Source organism: Lissotriton vulgaris, chromosome 1_1 (genome assembly GCF_964263255.1).
Source record: "Lissotriton vulgaris chromosome 1_1, aLisVul1.2, whole genome shotgun sequence".
NCBI classification, from domain to species: domain Eukaryota; kingdom Metazoa; phylum Chordata; class Amphibia; order Caudata; family Salamandridae; genus Lissotriton; species Lissotriton vulgaris.
The window spans coordinates 1,743,734,323-1,743,752,460 of NC_141685.1; the positions used below are offsets into that span (position 1 = coordinate 1,743,734,323).

The 18,138-nt window shown below is 44.4% G+C and overlaps 1 protein-coding gene across 1 annotated transcript in view; it reads left to right on the top strand.

Annotated features, from left to right (window-relative positions):
• Nucleotides 1-18,138, top strand: part of TMBIM4 (transmembrane BAX inhibitor motif containing 4) — a 101,142-nt gene that overhangs the window by 28,728 nt on the left and 54,276 nt on the right. Inside the window, exons 2-3 of the mRNA XM_086919030.1 lie at nt 6,308-6,416; nt 14,672-14,777. Coding sequence (XP_086775156.1) covers nt 6,308-6,416; nt 14,672-14,777 — 215 coding nt within the window. The remainder of the gene's footprint in view (nt 1-6,307; nt 6,417-14,671; nt 14,778-18,138) is intronic.

Below are 18,138 nucleotides of genomic sequence, written 5' to 3' on the forward strand. Positions count from 1 at the left end.
GGACAACGTGTCTGGTTTACAGAATAGTTTCCTTGTGTAGACGTGCTAGTAGATCGATCAGATAGTAGAGAGTAATAACATATGTCGCTGTAGTGAGAAAAAGTGTCACCCTAAGTGTACAGCAGTACAGAGGAGTTGGTGTGCCTAGCTGTGTGGTTTCGGGCTAGGGAACAATGCTTTGTGGATGGCAAAACAGCTAAACAACCCGAGGTGCCAAAATCCCATGCTTTTGGCGAAGGTGCATTACAAATTCTCGTCAAGAGATTTGATCCACTCTGTGAGAGGTGCGCTATATATATATATATATATATATATATATATATATCTTATTCTCTAGATGGCATTAGAAGGCTTTTTATTGAAGAAGAGTCTTCCTGATCTGGCCAGTGCGCAGGGCAGCAACTAGGAGGACAAGTGCTAGCCTGGACGAGCTGCAAGTCAGGAGAGGGGTCAAAACAATTCACCAGTAAGATGGGTGCCACTCGCATACTGTAGTCTACAGCAAAAAGTTGTGGTTGCTCTGTAGTTCAGTTCCGCGCATAGAGGGCCGTTTAAGTGTGCCGTCTGAACATTATAGTTACAGAGTAACAAATATATATTTGTGTGTATGCTTGCAATGTGTGTATGTGTGTGAATGAATATGAATATATATATATATATATATATATATATATATATATATATATATATATATCTCCTACTTATATCTATCTCCTACTGGCGGCCGCCTGTAGGTATATATAGTTAAAGCCTAGTTTCCATAGGAAGTCTGCATCATTCTATTGGGAATAACGTTTGCGCTGGTGGATGAATCTTTGTGAATTTCTCAAAGAAGATGGACCGTTACGCTCCGCTCCTTCCCTGAAAGTGTCGGGGGGGATTCGTCAAGCGGGGGCCGAGAAAAAAGGGGGGTATCAAAACGTGTTTTCCCCATGTTAATTTCCATAGGACGATTAGACACGGCTAAGTGTCACTGATTGATTGATTGACAGCCCGAACCGCTGAACGGAATTACACCAAACTTGGCAAAATGGTAGGGACTGGTACGCAGTAGGACCTTTTGTTTAAATGGTGTAAATCCCTCCAGTAGTTCCTGAGAAAATCAAAGAGAAAAAATATATATATCTATAGCAGCTAACTGTAAGATTACTGTAAGCTTACTGTACTCTACCTTTCCGAGCACGAGTTGAATGCTAATTGGCTGTCAACTGTCTGTCAACACTCCAAACCAGAAAGTGTTGGCAGCCATCTTGTGCCTCGGTAGACTGAGGCACAGGAAAGCAGAAAAACAAACGTGTAGAACTCAAAAAGGGGGCAGGGTAGAAGCACCCTGACCCCCTAGGCCTGCTCAGGGGGTCCCCCCAACATCCACAAGGACCACACATCCACTTTTCTCAACTTGGATGTGTGGTCCTGTGAAATGGCTATCGGATTGGAATTCATATTGACAGCCCAGTATGATGGTACCAGTGGGTACCTGTCCCCATGATCATATTTGGATATAATAACATTTGACCATTTTGGCACTTAATGATTACCTGACGTTTGTTGCAGTTTAAACAATGCCCGTATGTGTTGTACATTCACACAAAGCGCAGGTAGATAACGATTACTGCTTTTCTAAACAGTTGAAAACGATCGGGAATAACAAATTGGGATAATGCTATTTGGGTTCTAATCGTTTTACGAAAATAATTTATATTGTGTTCTGTAACCAACTTGTGTTCAAAGATGGCGGACGAAATACACAAACCTAAATGATAGGTGTGGCTCTGTGTGTATTTTTTGAGCAAGGTCACATGACCATACAATGTTCTTGTGAACAATGACCTTTACCAACGCAAAATCTTATCTACTCTTTTCTCTTGGGAAAATAACTGCTTATTGTAAATCTATCTTACTATGAATATGGATTAATAATGACATGTACGTGCATTTAATACATTGAAGTGTGCAGGGCTGTTTTTCTTATACTGGGATCTAGCCCACCTTAACATCCCTGTTCTGACTAAAACTGGTAAGACATGCATCTATCTGCCTTTATCTGCTTTAATTTTAGACTGGTCACACGCAGTAATAGTCCACTTATGCCTGCTTTGCTTACGTTATTATTGATGACTTCTTGCATTACTCTTGCTCATATTAAGATATTTGTTCTCGTACTGCAATTACAATGACTGAATTGGTAAAGATTGTTAACTGTGATCATTTTTGTGTCATGTGATTAAAGCTGTACTTCAGCTGATTTATTTTATTCTCATTGCCGTACAGCTGAAAGGGCATGTAGAGCCAGATTGGTCCAAATCATAGCAATTTTTTTCTGTATTTGCATAATGGTTGTTTCTATCTGATAGAGAGTTCTAGTCGCAGATTCCTTACCTTTGAGTTATCCCAAGGCGTCGACTGGATCTAGAATTTTTTTGTGAGCAGTACCCCTGCGCACAGTATATGGCCTCATTCAGCACTGCTTGGCGTTGTCCACTCCGGAAGTGATGTGCGCAGTGACTATATAGGTGCCAATCTAGGGCGCTGACATCAGTTCTTTTCTTTCCACGCCAGTCAGCGCAGTTCCAGAGAGGGCTTCTGGCTACCCTCAGTCGTCTTTTGGCTCTATTTTTTTCCGATTTTGTTTTGAAGATTTTTGAGACTTGTTTCCTTGTGTGTCAGGGATGTCAACAAAGGAAGGCTGGATGGATTAAAGCCCTTCGGCAACTGTCACATACAAATGTCTGTGACTGACCCACACCTTGCTGTCTCTGGTGCCTTGATCGCTACCAAGACTGCAAGACCTGTGTCAGTTGTTGCCCCATGCACCCCATGGCCTTGAGGGAGTTGTTCCTCAAGCTCCTTGCAGCTCGACTTGCGACATTGTGACTGTCTCGATCCTGGTCAAGTGGAAGCTCTTAGGATCAGTTGCGGAGCCATAGTTCTTCTTCCCAGTCGAAGTTGTCTCATTCCGCCAAGTCCCACAATAAGAAGAAAAGCAAGAAGTCAAAGAGGTCTTCGACTTTGCTCCATTTGTTTCCACAGTTGAGTCTGACCTGTCTCCACTACTCAACAGTTTCCTGGAGCCGGAGCAACCCATCCAACTTTTAGAATTTTATGAGGCATTGCACCTCTTATTTGGGCGTCCCGTCCTCTGTGGAGTGTCTTCGGCCATGCAGGCTTGGAAGGGGCCCTACTGGTCTTCCACATGCCTGTTCCCCCTCAGGCCCCATGGATCCACAGACTGATCTGGACCGGTGCTAGTTGAGACTCCTTGACCTTCCCCGGCCCCTCTGCCACCCACGCCGACATACAGCAACAGTGCCATCCTTATTCTTAGCCACGAATGTGACACAGAACCAGATTGACGTCTTTCGATGCAGATTACAGGTGGCACCGTATCATCCAGGTCAGAGCCTGAGCGCTATACCGATAGGCTAGGACCTGAGGAAAAATGAGAGGCAGCCCCTAGATAACCATTAGGATGCAGACGCCAGTGAACAGTACATTTTCCCAGATACTGGCTTTATTTTTCCTCCTACCGTGGCAATGGTGGAGGGAGCCTAGTTTGCCATGGTGGTGAGGAAGGCTGCTAAGATCCTAGATCTTCAGCTGCCCTCCGTGGCCGTCAAGACAAGCTTCTTGACAGAGTTGCTTCAGCCGGATGCACCCCATCCGAGCCGTTCCTGCTGTTTTAATGAAGCCTTAACGGACGCCCTACTCGAGGCCTGCTCCTAGTGCTGCACAGGGGATTCTTGAATAGGACAATTGCCTGTCGCCATAGCCCGCCCTTCTCCAGGGGACCCCAGTTGCCTCACCCAGCACCCCACCCAGAAGCGCTGTTGGTCCAAGTCTCCACTTCCTGAGTAAATCCTGACGCGTTTTCTCTGTCGTTGTCCTTACAGTGCCATAACTGGCTGTAAAACCCTTGCTTTTTGGGGGATGTCCATCCAAGCTTCGCTCATGGATATGTCCTTTGATTGCTCTGGACTCTTCAGATAAGAGGCGGCCTCAGGACTGGAGTGCCTCAAGGATAGCAGAGCTACAGCCAGGTCCTTGGGCCTTACCAGGGCCTCTCAGCAACCCCCACCGCCTTTAATTCCTTTCGGGGCCCTGAAAGAGTCTTCCGGCCGCATCTCTACCCGGTGAGCCACAACGGCAAACAAACTTCTTAGTCCCTGCGTGGCTGAGTTTGTGGTACCCACAGACTCCGTTGGTCAGGCCGCCAGAGGTTGCGCTAGTTCACCACTCCCCCAGCAGCCGTGGCCTCCAAGCTTCTTTAGTCTGCCCTCTGACCATCATGAGCACCCAGTGGGAGGCAGAATACACCATCACCTGCACCACTGGAGGTCGATAACATATGACTGGGTTCTCCAGATTGTCCAAGGGGCTACTTTCCCCCCTTTGTGACCACCCCTCCACCCATGCCAGCCACTTGTGAAAGGCTGACAAAGAACCATCTTTCCATACTTCGCCCGGAAGTAGTGTCTCTCTTGGCCAAGGGAGCCCTAGAGAGAGTGCTGGCATCAGAAGTAGGTTTGGACTCCAGGACTTTACATCAACCAGTTGGAGCTCCGTTCGATCTGATTGGTATTGAAACCCTTTCTACCCTCCACCAAGGGAAGGTTAGTGCAGTATTCACGGACAACACCACCGCCATGTGGTACTGGAACAGGGTGGGATGGGGCCTTGGACACTCTTGTCAAGAGGCACTGTGCCTGTTCGTATGGCTAGAACGTCTGGCATGTCCCTGGTGGTTCAATATCTGGCGGGCTCTCTGAACAGCAGAGCTGACAAACTCAAATGAAGAATGGTGTCTCCATCCCGATCTGGTGCAAGGTCTCTATTAGCAATAGGGAGAGCATTGGTTAGATCTGTTCATCACTGCTGAGAGCGTGCAATGTTAGCAGTTCTACGCATTGGAGTTCAGAAAGTTCTCAAGAAGGTCAGAGAGTTCTCAAGAAAGTCAGGAACAACCAGGCACAAGTCTCCCTTTGTGCCTCCGGATGGACTCCGAGTTTGGTATCCCTGAGCATGGCCATTGGTCCTCCGATCAGGCTGCCTCTTTTGGAGGATCTAATGTTGCAGCAACAGGGGAGGAATGTCCCCCTGAACCCGTCAACAGCAGCATTTAACAGCTCTCGACCTCCCCCACCCCTCCCCCGAAGGCTCTGTTATGATCTTGGCAGCTCGGCATTTCTCCACCGAGACAGTATATGCCGGCCATTAGAATACATTTCTGGCATGGCATAGTGTGCTGAGAAAATGGATTTATTCCTTCTCTGATCCCCTCTCCCAAGTTATATTGTTTCTCCTTATCCACCATCTCCACTTTTCAGTGATTGCCAAATCTGCCTTCTCTCATCAAGTTCCCTATTTTAAATATGTTCCTTAAAGGTCTGCAGCACACATTTCCTCCAGTTCCCATTAAGGCATAGCAAAGGGACCTCAACTTGGTTCTTACTTTCTTAATGTGCACTCCTTTTGACTCGCTTTATTCTTGCCCTCTTAACTTCTTACCATCAAGACTGCCTTTCTGATTTGCCCATAGTGTCTGTGCGCCACAGGCACTGGCCTTCCTACATTTTTTTTCTGACAAGCTGGTCTTTTGGACTGTAGCATCCCTCTTGCCGAAGGTTGTCACCCCATTCCACATAGGCCAGTCCATCACTTTACCTACCTTTTTATGCTCCGTCTCATCCTTCTGAGAAAGAGTGGTGACTCCACTGGCTGGACCCTCAAAAAAGTCTTGTTTCTACCTTGACCACACAAAACTGTTCCGGGTTGACTATCAACTCTTCGTAGGATATGTTGGGCCAAGAAAGTGAAGACTGTGCAGAAATGGACCATTTCCCGATGGATCGAGCTCTGTATTAAAATCTGCTACACAATGGCTAAGAAATAACCCCAAGAGAACTTGCATGCTCAATCCACCAGAGCAAAGGCTACAACCACTGTTAATACACACAGTCCTGGACATCTGCCAGGTAGCAACGTGGGCCTCTTTGCACCCGTTCAGTAAACAATGCGACCTGGACAGTCCTGTCCGTTGGGACAGGCCCTTTGCCCGTTCAGTTCTACAGGACTTTTTGGTGTGAATTTTCTTTTTCAGAACCACCTCCAGTGAGATATTTCTTGGATATCTATTCTAAGGTAAGGAATCTGCGGCTAGGAGTGTTAACCTTGTCGTATAGGTAGTACTTACCATACTGTATTGCCTTTCCATCAACTTGAACATGACAGCTCTGCAACCCTGACACCATAGTACATAAAAAGATTGTCTTCAGACTAAGTATTTATGTGCTGTTTCTTTTTTTTACAGATTTTCTTCGCAAGGTTTACAGTATTCTTACCGTTCAAGTTCTCCTTACCACCATAACCGCAGCAGTTTTCCTTTACTTTGAAACTATCCGAACATTTGTGCATGACAGGTATAGTTTTACAGAGGTTACACAAATACTCTATTTCTTTGGAATAATAAAGTAGTCCATCATTATATTTATGTCTAAGTAGAGGTTTCCTTTGCCTATAATAACCTCTTTAACTTGCTGTCCAGTTCCCTACTTCCAAAAGTAATAGAAAAGTCCCAGAAGAGGGAAGAACAAAAACAAGCTTAGGGAGAGTGCTGTATTGTGCTTGATTTGCAAATCAAATGTGTATATTTGCATATTTCTGATTTTTACGTTTTCTGTGTGTTAGCCCAAGTTATATGTGCCAAGTGTGTTTGCTGCATTATGTAGTTTGTTAATATCCTACTAGTGGCTGTTAATCGGCAGGTGCAACCTTTCTGTAATTCTTGCAATACTTTGTAGAGCAAAATCTGTGATTAGTAGTAACTATCAGGGAAATTAATAGCAATTCACACACCCTTACATGTTTCTCTGCTCGGGAAAAAATGATCATGTCAACATTTTCTTCCAAACACCCGAAAATATATTTCTCTAGAGTGGCCAACATAGGAAAGGCAAAAATTAAGTGTTCCTTCACACCTTATTTTTGTAACACTAAACCCCAATGTATCAAAAACATTAATCTATTTTGAACCCCATGTGCGTGCTAACACTATAAAGAGAGGTATGACCCAACAGTCTCTCTGTATGTTCAAAAATCACAAAAAGGCTGTGGAAAACCACAGCTAGAGTGGAGCACTGCGTATAGACAGCTCTGCTGTCTCAATACATTTATCTAAATAATCAATCCAGAATCCATTGCTCATAGGCGAGTTAATTTATCATGTCATCGTGTATCGTGATTATCAAACAATATTTCACCAATCAACATTATTCACACATTAAAGTATTATGCACATTAGTTGCAATGCATGTCTCAAACAAAATAAAAAATATTCAATATGCGAAAGTACAATTCAAGCAAATACTGCAATCAGCAGATTTTTTTAAAAAAAGAACTCCAAATTATACAATAAGGTCCTAATGCATTTCGGGTTCCAAACTGAACCCTTCATTAGGGGCTGAATATTGGAAGTCCGTTGAGCTTTGAAATGTACAGTTTTATTGTCCACAGGAAACCTACAATACAATGTGTAACATTATACTACAAGAAGCTGTAGTCTACAATGACACAATATCCAATATACAGTAAAAGATTTAGGATTTGCACTCTACGTGGATTAAAAACGTGAAAGAAAACGTAAAAGAAAACAAGAGGAAAAATATGTGCACGTGAAAGATCTATAGAAATGCCGCCTGAGTCCAGAGACCACATATGTTCTGCAAATAGCTGGCCAAAAGTCCATGAAGTTCAGTGAAGTGCTCTCAAACAAAAAATTGTTCAAAGATAATACCGACCAAACCAGTTAATTTCTGAGAAAATAGTTGCCAAAAGTCACTGAAAGCCATAGAGAAAAGTGGTTCAAAGCCACCAATCAACCGTGTGGGTAAACATGCAAAGAATGAAAACAACCGGCTTCTTACCCGTGAGTTTGCTTAAGGGAGTGTAACTTAAAGGGCTAAAAACGAATCTGTCCACCTAAGTATGGAATAATACGTAATAAGATACATGTTCACCCCACATATGCTCAAAGCAAACTGTCTTGCTTGCATTACCAAACCTCACTGTAAAGTCTTCAAATTGCTCATTGACTGGATCCGTGAATGTTGTACAACGCCCAAAAGTGTTCAAAGGATCTAGAAAAATAGTACGGAGCGCTATATTGAACCTGCTGCAATATATAATCAGAGAACTCCACGCAAACAAAGCATTCTCATAACGGAGTAACCGTGTTGAGATGCAAGAACGTGAAACGCCGACCGGTTACCGCCACTCGCTGTCACCTCTGCCGAGGTTTGTATGCGCACCCAGCATCCTGTGCACTTTTAAAGGAACCGCTATGAATTTGCTAAAACTACCGGGACTCTTAGATGAGTGCAGAATGTAAACCAACCTAAAGAATGCCAAAATCGAATCAAATAAGGACCCATAGAGACTCGAAACTGTAACCTATTCAGAAATGTGCCTTTCCCCAAATATCACATGGCGAGTTCCAGCTCGTCCTCGCCGAAATAAAAAAAGGATAGAAAAACTTTATTGTTCACCAAGTAAACAAAAACTCAGGATGGTGAGGTTATACCACGGTATAGAAACCGGTTAATGAAACAAGCTATATAGTAAAAATCTCCACTCTGGTATGCAAGATTACATCAATTATGTCTGTTGTGAAGCAATTTCTTATCTCCGAGGCGTGCTGTGTAAACAAGCCTCTGAGATCCAGTCTTGATGGGCCTCCCGAATTAGTCTGGCCAAACTACTTATCAACCCACTTTAACACCGAAAACCTAGCAGGATTCTCGCTTAGAGGTAAAGACCAGAAATCTGGTCTGGATCAGACCCCTGACAAAACAGGGACTAACAACAATGAGCTTATCAACATCCACATAAGGAAACCATCTGCACACTATACTGGATCACCGGACGAGGATGCAACAACAAGACTCACTCCAATCACAAACCGAGAGGAAAACACACACTCCGACATAACGGCCAGGATCAGAACACAAATTACAAAGGGTAAACTCGAGGGGGCCCCGGGCCCCAACGGGATCCCGTCAATAATATACAAACAAGATGCTGACTTCTGGAGCAACATCATGGCACCGGTCTTCCATGAAATATGGGAAACATTATTATGTCCAATAACCTGGAGAGGCTCCATAATAAGCCCGATGTACAAAAAGGGTAAAAAGAACAACCCAAGCAATTATCGTCTAATAGCGCTAGTCTACATATAGGGAAAGTATTACGCAGCCCTCGTTCTGGAGGACTTAACATCCTGGGCAAATAAAAAATCATATCATCCCAGCTACCCAAACTGGATTCCGCAGAGGTCAGGGTACAACGACTAATATCATGGCGCTAACTCTATTGACAGATGCAGCAAAATCTATTAAGAGCTCTCTATTCCTATGTTTTATTGAGCACTGCATTTGACCATGTAGACCGGAGCAAACTCTGGCAGAAGCTGGAAAGATGGGGGATACCAGGCCCATTCCTACAGCAGTTGATCATGCTACATACCAACACATGAGTTAGGATTAAATTGGGCTCCTGCACACACACACCTCATGGCAAATTAGCACCACCAAAGGCTTGAAACAAGGTTGTGTCCTAGCCCCTATGCTGTTCAACCTTTTTCTCGCGGACCTCCCTGGGGAACTAGAGAGAACCAAATCTCATGCCCCGCCATTAGGCGATATCACACTCTCAAACCTCCTATACGCTGACAATTTGATCCTTATCAGCCGGTCCCCTATTGGTCTCCAAAACCTTTTGGATGCAACCAGCATATTCTCCACAAACCACGCACTAAATATCAACTTAAACAAAAAAAAAGTTATGATAATGAATTACGATAAAAAAAGGAAACTTGCCTGGTTTCTGGATGGCCAGAGGCTAGAACAGGTAGCAACCTATAAATACCTAGGCGTCCCTATAGACAGCAGAGGCTCATTCAGGCACCAACTAATGGTCATTCGCCGGAAGGGCACGACTTTCTACCTGTCAATTAAACCCCTGAAGAAAGTTCTCCCAGACCGGTCACTCGACCCCCTTCTGCAGGTGATAAGAGCACGACTGCAACCCATGCTTACGTAGGGCAGCAAATCATTACAAGGGCCTCACGCGGTCAACTAAAAACACCTTTTTAAATATGCGCCTTGGCATGGTGAAGTAGTGTGGCTCACTGGTTAGAGGCGGCAGACCCGAGAGCAGAGGACGGCCCGGGACCAGGGTTCGATTCCCGGCGCGGCAGGTTTCTGGACCAGGGTCAGCGGACTCGCTAATTCTCTCGCCTCGGTGCCCACTCTGATCAGCGATCACACTCGGCAACTCTGGGCATTAGCTTGCCTCATCTTCACTAACGGCCCCACCAGACCGCCGGGGATGCCTGGTCTCACCCTGGAGATACCCATTAAGGGACCATCTCTCAGGGAAGCCAGGAAGGGTTTCGCAGCGGTCGAAGCGCCTTGGGACCCTACGGGTAAGTAGTGGTCTATATAAATGCCAATACATTACACCCATACTACCGCACTTGGCACCTTGGAAAAGGGGAAGCTCAGCAACCTGCTGCCGACTTTGCCTATCAGTTAAAGAGGATCTTATCCATATAATCTGCATCTGCCCAAACCTAATGAACATAAGACGAACCCTACTCCGGGTCCTATGGAACCAGAAGGGCATAACAAACTGCAAGCAGGCTGTGATGCTGTGTTTTAACCCCGAGGAGACTCAGTTAAACTGTAGACTAACTAAATTCTTTGACGTTGTGGCCAGAAGGCTCACAAACCAGACACCTGGTTCACACTAAGCACTGGCGAACTTAATGCTGTGCCAACCCCCTTGGAGTCCCTTTTTCTTATTCCCTACGGTTTCGAACAAAATATATTGTGACTTCTCTGATCCTAACAAGCAAGCTTATCTGCTTTTACATATCTTAAATGTAACTAGGACTGCTTTTTACACATTTGTACGTTTTATATTGTGAGTTTTTATTAACTGTACAAAAAACTTACTTACTTACTAAAGGAGACCAGGCGCCGCATGTTTATTTTTGCAACGCGCTTTCACTTTCACTGTAAGTGAAAGCGCGATGCAAATATAAACAGCGCTATGGCGAGTGCTTGTTCTGCCCTGTCATCGAACTTTGTGCTGGCAGCGGTGTGAAGCTGCATTATCCTAATAGAAACCCAGGGGAGTGGAATACTTCTGTCTTTCTCCTGTTGACCTTTCTGAAAGTAGTCCCATTTATTTCACCCGGGGGTGGGGGCGGCGGGGGGCGCGGGCTACAGGGTGGCTCTTGAGCCGAAAGGGCTCATGCCTGCTTTTAGATTGCCTGAACTCAGTGATTTGGAAACACTGCACCATGCCTGCCTGCAGTTTCACAACAGCTCCTTCACCGGTGGCCCAGGGGCCTGTGCACTCAGGGTATGGGCGCTTCCTGAGGGATGCGGTCTTCTAGGCCCTTCAGTGGGAGCCGCCGGAAGAGGCTTGCACCGCAGGGAGAATAGAGGCACCGGGGTGTGTGAGGGAAGCAGCCCGCGCCGGCCCTCGGGTTGATTCCAGGCATGCGAGTCAGCGCCTCGAAGCATCCTAGGGGCTTTTCAGCTCAGTGCGGCTCTCCAAAACCATCAAGTGACCTCTGAGGGAGGCGCTGGGGCCATCCGGACTCAGTCCAAAGCTTTCTCCACCTGAGCTGTTTGTTTTGGTTAGAGTTTAACACGCCCCCTCTCGTAGAATTGTCTCTGAGAATCAGTGGCCAAGCCCTTCGGCACCTCCTTATGCACAGCAGGCTACAAAGAACTCTAGCAGGGTATTTATGTGTTTCTTTGTTTGAGAGTTTTATATAGCGCTAGCTAGACCCGGAGGTTTCATAGCACTTTAGGAGATCATTTTACCATTCTAGGGCTAACCGTGAATGATGTCATATTAGGTTTCAAAACAAAAGCATGACATCATCAAACAAAATAACACTGGAGAATACCTATTGTTTGTAATTCTTAAAGATACTAGGTTTGGTTTTTCCTACGCAGGATTGCCTAGTTCACGTTAACCAACACACACTGTTCGCTGTTATTTAGTGCTGCATACCGCACTTTATGCCACATCTGTAAGGAACAGATGTTATTTACCACGGCCCATTTTATGGATCTTCAGTTTACCAACTTTGGTAGGATGGAAAACTGAGTGTGCTGGGCCAGGATTCAAACACCTGACTAGAGCACTGCATTTGTCAGCTGCAAACATTCAACTCACTGTGCCACCCTACCATTACCACGAGAACTATAACAAATCTCTCCTAACCATTGAAATCCAAAAACACATACATAACCAATAGACAAACATCCCAGAACCTCGTGACAAAAGCACCACAATTAAGGAAGTGCTCCAATGACGCACTGATGGTCGAAGGCACTAGTATACAAATTCTGATGACGTAAATGACACCATTATTCCAGCGGTGAGTGATTTACACAGTACAGGTAGAGGAAAGACCTTAAAGTATTGGTGCAGGTGCAATAGATCTCGCAATAATGCGAGTTTAAGCTATTGGCATTGTAAATGACAATTTTTTTTAATGTATGCTTTGAAAACAAAATTAAAAGGCATTGTGATTTACAATACCAATAGCTCAAATTCACGTAATGCAAGACCTATTGCATTGCAAATGCCAGTTTTGGGAATGCTTTCACTCAAAATGAAGTAAAACCAGTGGATGAAGTGGGCCTACATATTGCCTCATGCAGTATGTTGTAGTGAGTGGAAGAAACATGTGAATGACATAATAATGGACAAATGGATTAAGAGGAGTGGAGGAATGGTGCTTGAGAGTAACTATATTATACTTATAATTTTATGTGAAATCAAGAGATCTCAGTTAAAGCCAGACCTACAAATACTATGCCCATATGCTCATTTGTTATAGAGATGTAAATTAATCACTTAATCTATTACTAGTATGCACTAACGTGACGTTGTTTCCATCTCACACTCCTCATGCCCAACCATTGTTTTTTCAGTTTTTGGAAAACATACAGCTTGTCTACAATTTTTTGTGTATAGAGTTTGGATGAGGATAAACGTTTTTTTTTTAAATGTAGACAAAAAAATGCACTAAACATCACAAAGTAAATTTAGGCCCTAATTTTATGTTTATGGAAAAAGTGAATACATTTACAGGTATCAAGTCTTTAGAAAATTACCGTCACCAGGTGTAAATGCATTCTCCTGTGGAACGGTACACCTCTATTGTGAAGAATAAATCCACAATAATGCAACGCAGGCATGGAGTGGGAAGTGGGTATGTCAAACCGGTTGTGAACTGCCTCTATATGCGAGAGGAATGTACTTTATATTCAACGTTATTATGTTTGGTATTACATTTACATAGTACTTTGTGGTGCCCAGTTCAATGCTTCTAAGGGCTACAGAGATATTCCTTGGATTCTTACACAGTCCAATACGTTTGGCATCCACATACAAAATTACTCATCGTGGCCATCTTCAAACTATAGATTACGTAGGGGGCTGGTGCCTCTGCATGGCCTGTATGGCTGGGCAGTGTCTTTAATGTCTAGCTCTGTCGTGCTAATGATAAATATACAATAGAGCAACCCTTCCGACCTGAGGAATCTTTGTATAAGTAAAACAGCAGGGGTTCCTTGAGAAATCATTCACAAACTAATACAGTTATCTGGGAATTCTGCCAAGACATCTATTCCAGAGGCCACTAGACAGTTTGGAAATGTACCATATGTACCATATAGCTTTATAGTGAAAAAATGCATTCAGTTTTACATTTAATTTAAAAATAAACAGGAGTTATGAACATGTTAAACATTTCAGTTGCTCGTTGTTTTAAAGTATTTTTTTCTGTGTTGATGCACTAAGAATTAATTGGAGGCAGTGCAATGTCAGCCTACTGTGAAGTGCAATTAAAACTGCACTTTATTTAATTGAACATAAAGTCAAAGGCTGATGACACTTAAATTGGGTATGTAACATGTTTATGTTAGTAAGACCTGTGTCTGACTAAAGCTGGCACTGAGTATTGACGTGCTGATTCAGTTTAGGATTTCAATTTGGCGGGGCATTCATCAGGATGTGGTATGGACATTATTCTTGTAGAATGTACCCTGTGGCCCATTTCTTATGCAGGCTTATTGAAAAATCTGCCTTTTGTGAAATATCTGCATTCAATGAAGACCATAACCTTCTCTGGATTTGCACCAAAGCAGAATCAATTGCCACCTGGATGTAAAAGCGCCTAAAGCTAAGAAGTAGTAGCACTTCGACTACTTGATGTTTATTATGGTCCTGGGCAGTTTTTATGATAATTCTACTTGTGTCCCTGAAGATATTACTGTTTTTGTCTGATGTACTTTCTTCCTCCTCATGTATTCCTTTTTATCTAGGCCTCTTTGCTATTGTCATTAGTATTTAAGGGGTATTATTCTGAATATTTTGAACTATTCAGGCCATGCTTCACATATTAAGGTTTAATTTGCAGAACGTTAAAGATTTTGATTATTTGTTTGCAGCTTTCCACTCAAAGCATATCTTCCATTTCTGATCAATGAAGAAATGCAAGCAGCTTTGTTTTTAAGTCAAAACATGTTTGAGCTGTGCAGTAATATTCAGTATATTACTTTTTAACTGCTTTTCCTTTTTGCAGTCCAGCTCTATTGTTGGTTTCTGCCATTGGATCATTCGGTTCGATTATTGCACTGACAGTCTACAGGCATCAACATCCTGTGAATTTGTACATTCTCTTGGCATTCGTAAGTACTTGTAAATATATGTTTGCCTGTTTGAAAGAGTTCTTTTCTGTCAGTAATGCATAATTTCTAAGTAATAAGGGTTAAAATTAACACGTTTTAATTATTGTACTAGTGGCATTGCAAAATGAATTGAGATTTTCACAATTTAAATAGGTAGTTGCAACAGAGTACCCTCTCTCCCAAACTCTAAATCAGTCCCTTAATTAGGAAACCTAATGGACTGACCTAAAAGTTAACAAATAAATAAATCAGGCAGTGAACAAATTGTGCTTCATGAAGATCGACACACTCAAATTTCTTTTCACATCTACCTTTTACTTGTTTATCCTTAAGCATGACTTATATTTGCATTACTGCATAGCATGCAGTAAAAGTGAAATCGCACTCCTTAGACATATACATATGAGGGCTGAATTGTTTATTTCTTTTTTTTCCCTATGCGGAAAATCTGTCCTTTGGTGTTCTAAATTCAACTGTTGGCTAAAACCTACATTCTGGTAACTTCATGACAATACTCATTAGAAAAGAATAACCTCCACAAAGTAATATAGAAATTGTTTTCGAAGTGCCCAATGCAGTTTGTTGCTCTGTGTTTGTAAACACTGCTTCAGACTTGATGCCTAGGGTTGTTTTGCAAGAGAACCCCTTTAATTCAACGCAGCAGTGATTACATTCTTGGCCATTTTACTTGTATTTTCATGGTTTTTCTTGTGCTTTGAGCTTCATGGGCAACAGCCTCTGCTTCTTAGCTTCTGGCATGCTATGCCGTGACGCAAAGACTGTGTGCATGGCTCTCACCCATTAGAATACGAGTCACTTTGTTACCAGCGCAAGTTCACACTTGCACAAGAAGTTGATTATCATGGTCATCAACCTTATGCTCCTATCCACGCCACCCAGGCAAAGAAAATTTCAGTTTGTTAGCTTGATTTGTCCCTCCCCCATCAAACAGAACTTGGAAGATTTTAATTTTATAGTCGTTTGTAAACGGGATGCTCCTTTTTTAGGTCTCGCCTAGCGACAAAGGGCATGCTTTGCTCGCCTTGGCGAGACTTATAGTTGTCGGTTTTACTAGCGAAGGGGGACAGATGTGCACACGTACGGACAGGAGATGTGCACTCCGTACACGTGCACATCTCCTGTCCCAGGGTAGGTCTGGCGTTTCAACACAGCGCACGCATGGCACGTTTTCACTTTCCCTCCCTCCCTCCCCTCCAGATCCTATCGGAAGCTCATGGGGACCGTGCACGGCGTCAGCAGTGCCTCCACGCTTCTGGACAGGATGGTTTCACTTTCTTTAGCGTTTCAGCAGCGAATGTAGGTATGGCGGCCTCGTTTCATCGTTTGTTCACTGCTAGTAGCAGGGCTCCCCCACTCACACACACACACACACACACACACACACACGCGCGTGCGCGCACATCGGGGTCAGTATGATACAAAATGCCGCCTTACTCTCGGCGCTGAAGGCTGCTGGAGATGGATGTGCCCGGTGATGTCAGAGCGGAGGTTGGGTGATGTCAAAGCCTAGGTCAGGAGTTCTGAGGCGTCTGGTAGGTTACGATACAGTGTAAGCTTATTTTGCAGGGTGCAATGAGCAGGACTGCCTGTTTGCCTGCAGCTGCCTTTTCTCATACCTGCACCCTGCAAGTTCAGCTGCCTTCCCTTACTGGCTCCCACACTCTCCACTTCACTTCACCCACACTCCGATGGGCCAGGGCAGGTCCATCCACTCCCTTCATCCCCTCCTGAGACCTTCATTTCAGCCAGGCCTACATTCAGTAGTAAACCGCAAGAACTTAAAGCAACTGGAGGCCAGTGTTCTTGTGAAAGCGGTGTTGTACAAGTAGGTACAACACCCCATAGCGGAAGGGTGAGCTGAACACATATATAGGGCCAATGCCCCGGACTCCTCGGAACATGCCCAGCCTGAGGAGGGAGCTGGAGAGAAGGAGTGAAACTGGCATATAGAGGTAGAGTGGCAGTCTGGGTAAGGCAGGGGAGGGAGAGTCACACCGGAAAGGATGCCAGGAGATGGAAGGGAGAGCGGGAACCAGTGATAGGGGGTCAGAAACTGGAAGGCATAAACACAAGCGCACATCCCTGGAGTGCCCTACCTTACCATATACTCACAGGTGCTAAGGACGCCTCTTCAATTAGAAAAGATATGTAAACACTGCACACAAACAGCTTTCATGGATTCCATTGAGACAAGACTTTACTGCTTCTGCACCGAAGTTCCTTTTCTGCATCATGCCATCTGGGTGAAGTGGTTTTCACCACGGTGAGTGTGAAAGTACAGGTTTTGAAAGTGGCCAGCGGCCACATCTGAGAGGTCTAGCCCGGGACCAGGGTTCAATTCCCCGCCTCGGCGGGTCTTGGGCTCAAAATTCCACGGACCTGATAATTCTCGCCTCGGTGCCTATTCCAATCATGGAGTCCCACTCTGCAACTCTGGGCAATAGCTTGCTTAATCTCCACAACGGCCCCCACAACGCTAAGGATGCCTGGCCTCTACCTTGGGGGTGCCCAGGAGTGGACGCCTCACAGGGAAAGCCAGGATGGGTTCCACAGCGGTATTCGTACAAGCGCCTTGAGACCCTTGCGGGTGAGTAGTGCGCTATACAAGTACCAATTTACATTTACTTGCACCCATTCAACTTCAACACTCCAAAGGTACGGAAAGGCTGCATTATACTTGTGCATGTCCTCTAGAACCCGCAGCACCCCCTCCCTCCCCCCAGCCCTTCGTCATCCATGCAGTTGACACACCTGAGGTTGAAGACGCAAGCGTTCACGTGCTTTGAGCTGTTTTTTTCTTCAGTAGGGCCAGATTACATTTTTATTTTATTCCGCGGCAAACCGAGATAGATTGTGCTAGACAACTTCTCAAGAATAACCAGCTTTGGCAAAGCTCATTGGTCTGGGTTTACTGTGCAAGCATATTAGAGTGAGGCACACAGGAGGGAGCCAGCATGAGTGGACTGACCATGAATGTTAAGTATTCCTTCATGCAGTTCAGTGGAAGCACTCGAGTGTAGGTGGAAGAATACACCCAGACAGCCAATAGATAAAGGCAAATACTCCACTGGGCTGAGCCAGGAGGTCATTGACAAAGTCTAAAGCCAATAGATGAAAGAGATCTGGTGGAAGAAAGCAAGTGATTGAAAAAGGGGGGAACACAAAGCCTGCACTAGGAATTTTTGAAGGAAAAGTTTGGCAGCTGCACTCTCAGAACTAATAACAAAAGACGGAGGCACCCAGGGAACTGGTCACAAGTTAAGAACTACCCCGTCTGTGTTTTTAGCCAGTTAACATTTTTATGGCCGTTTGTATGATCCACTCCATGGTACATAGTTTT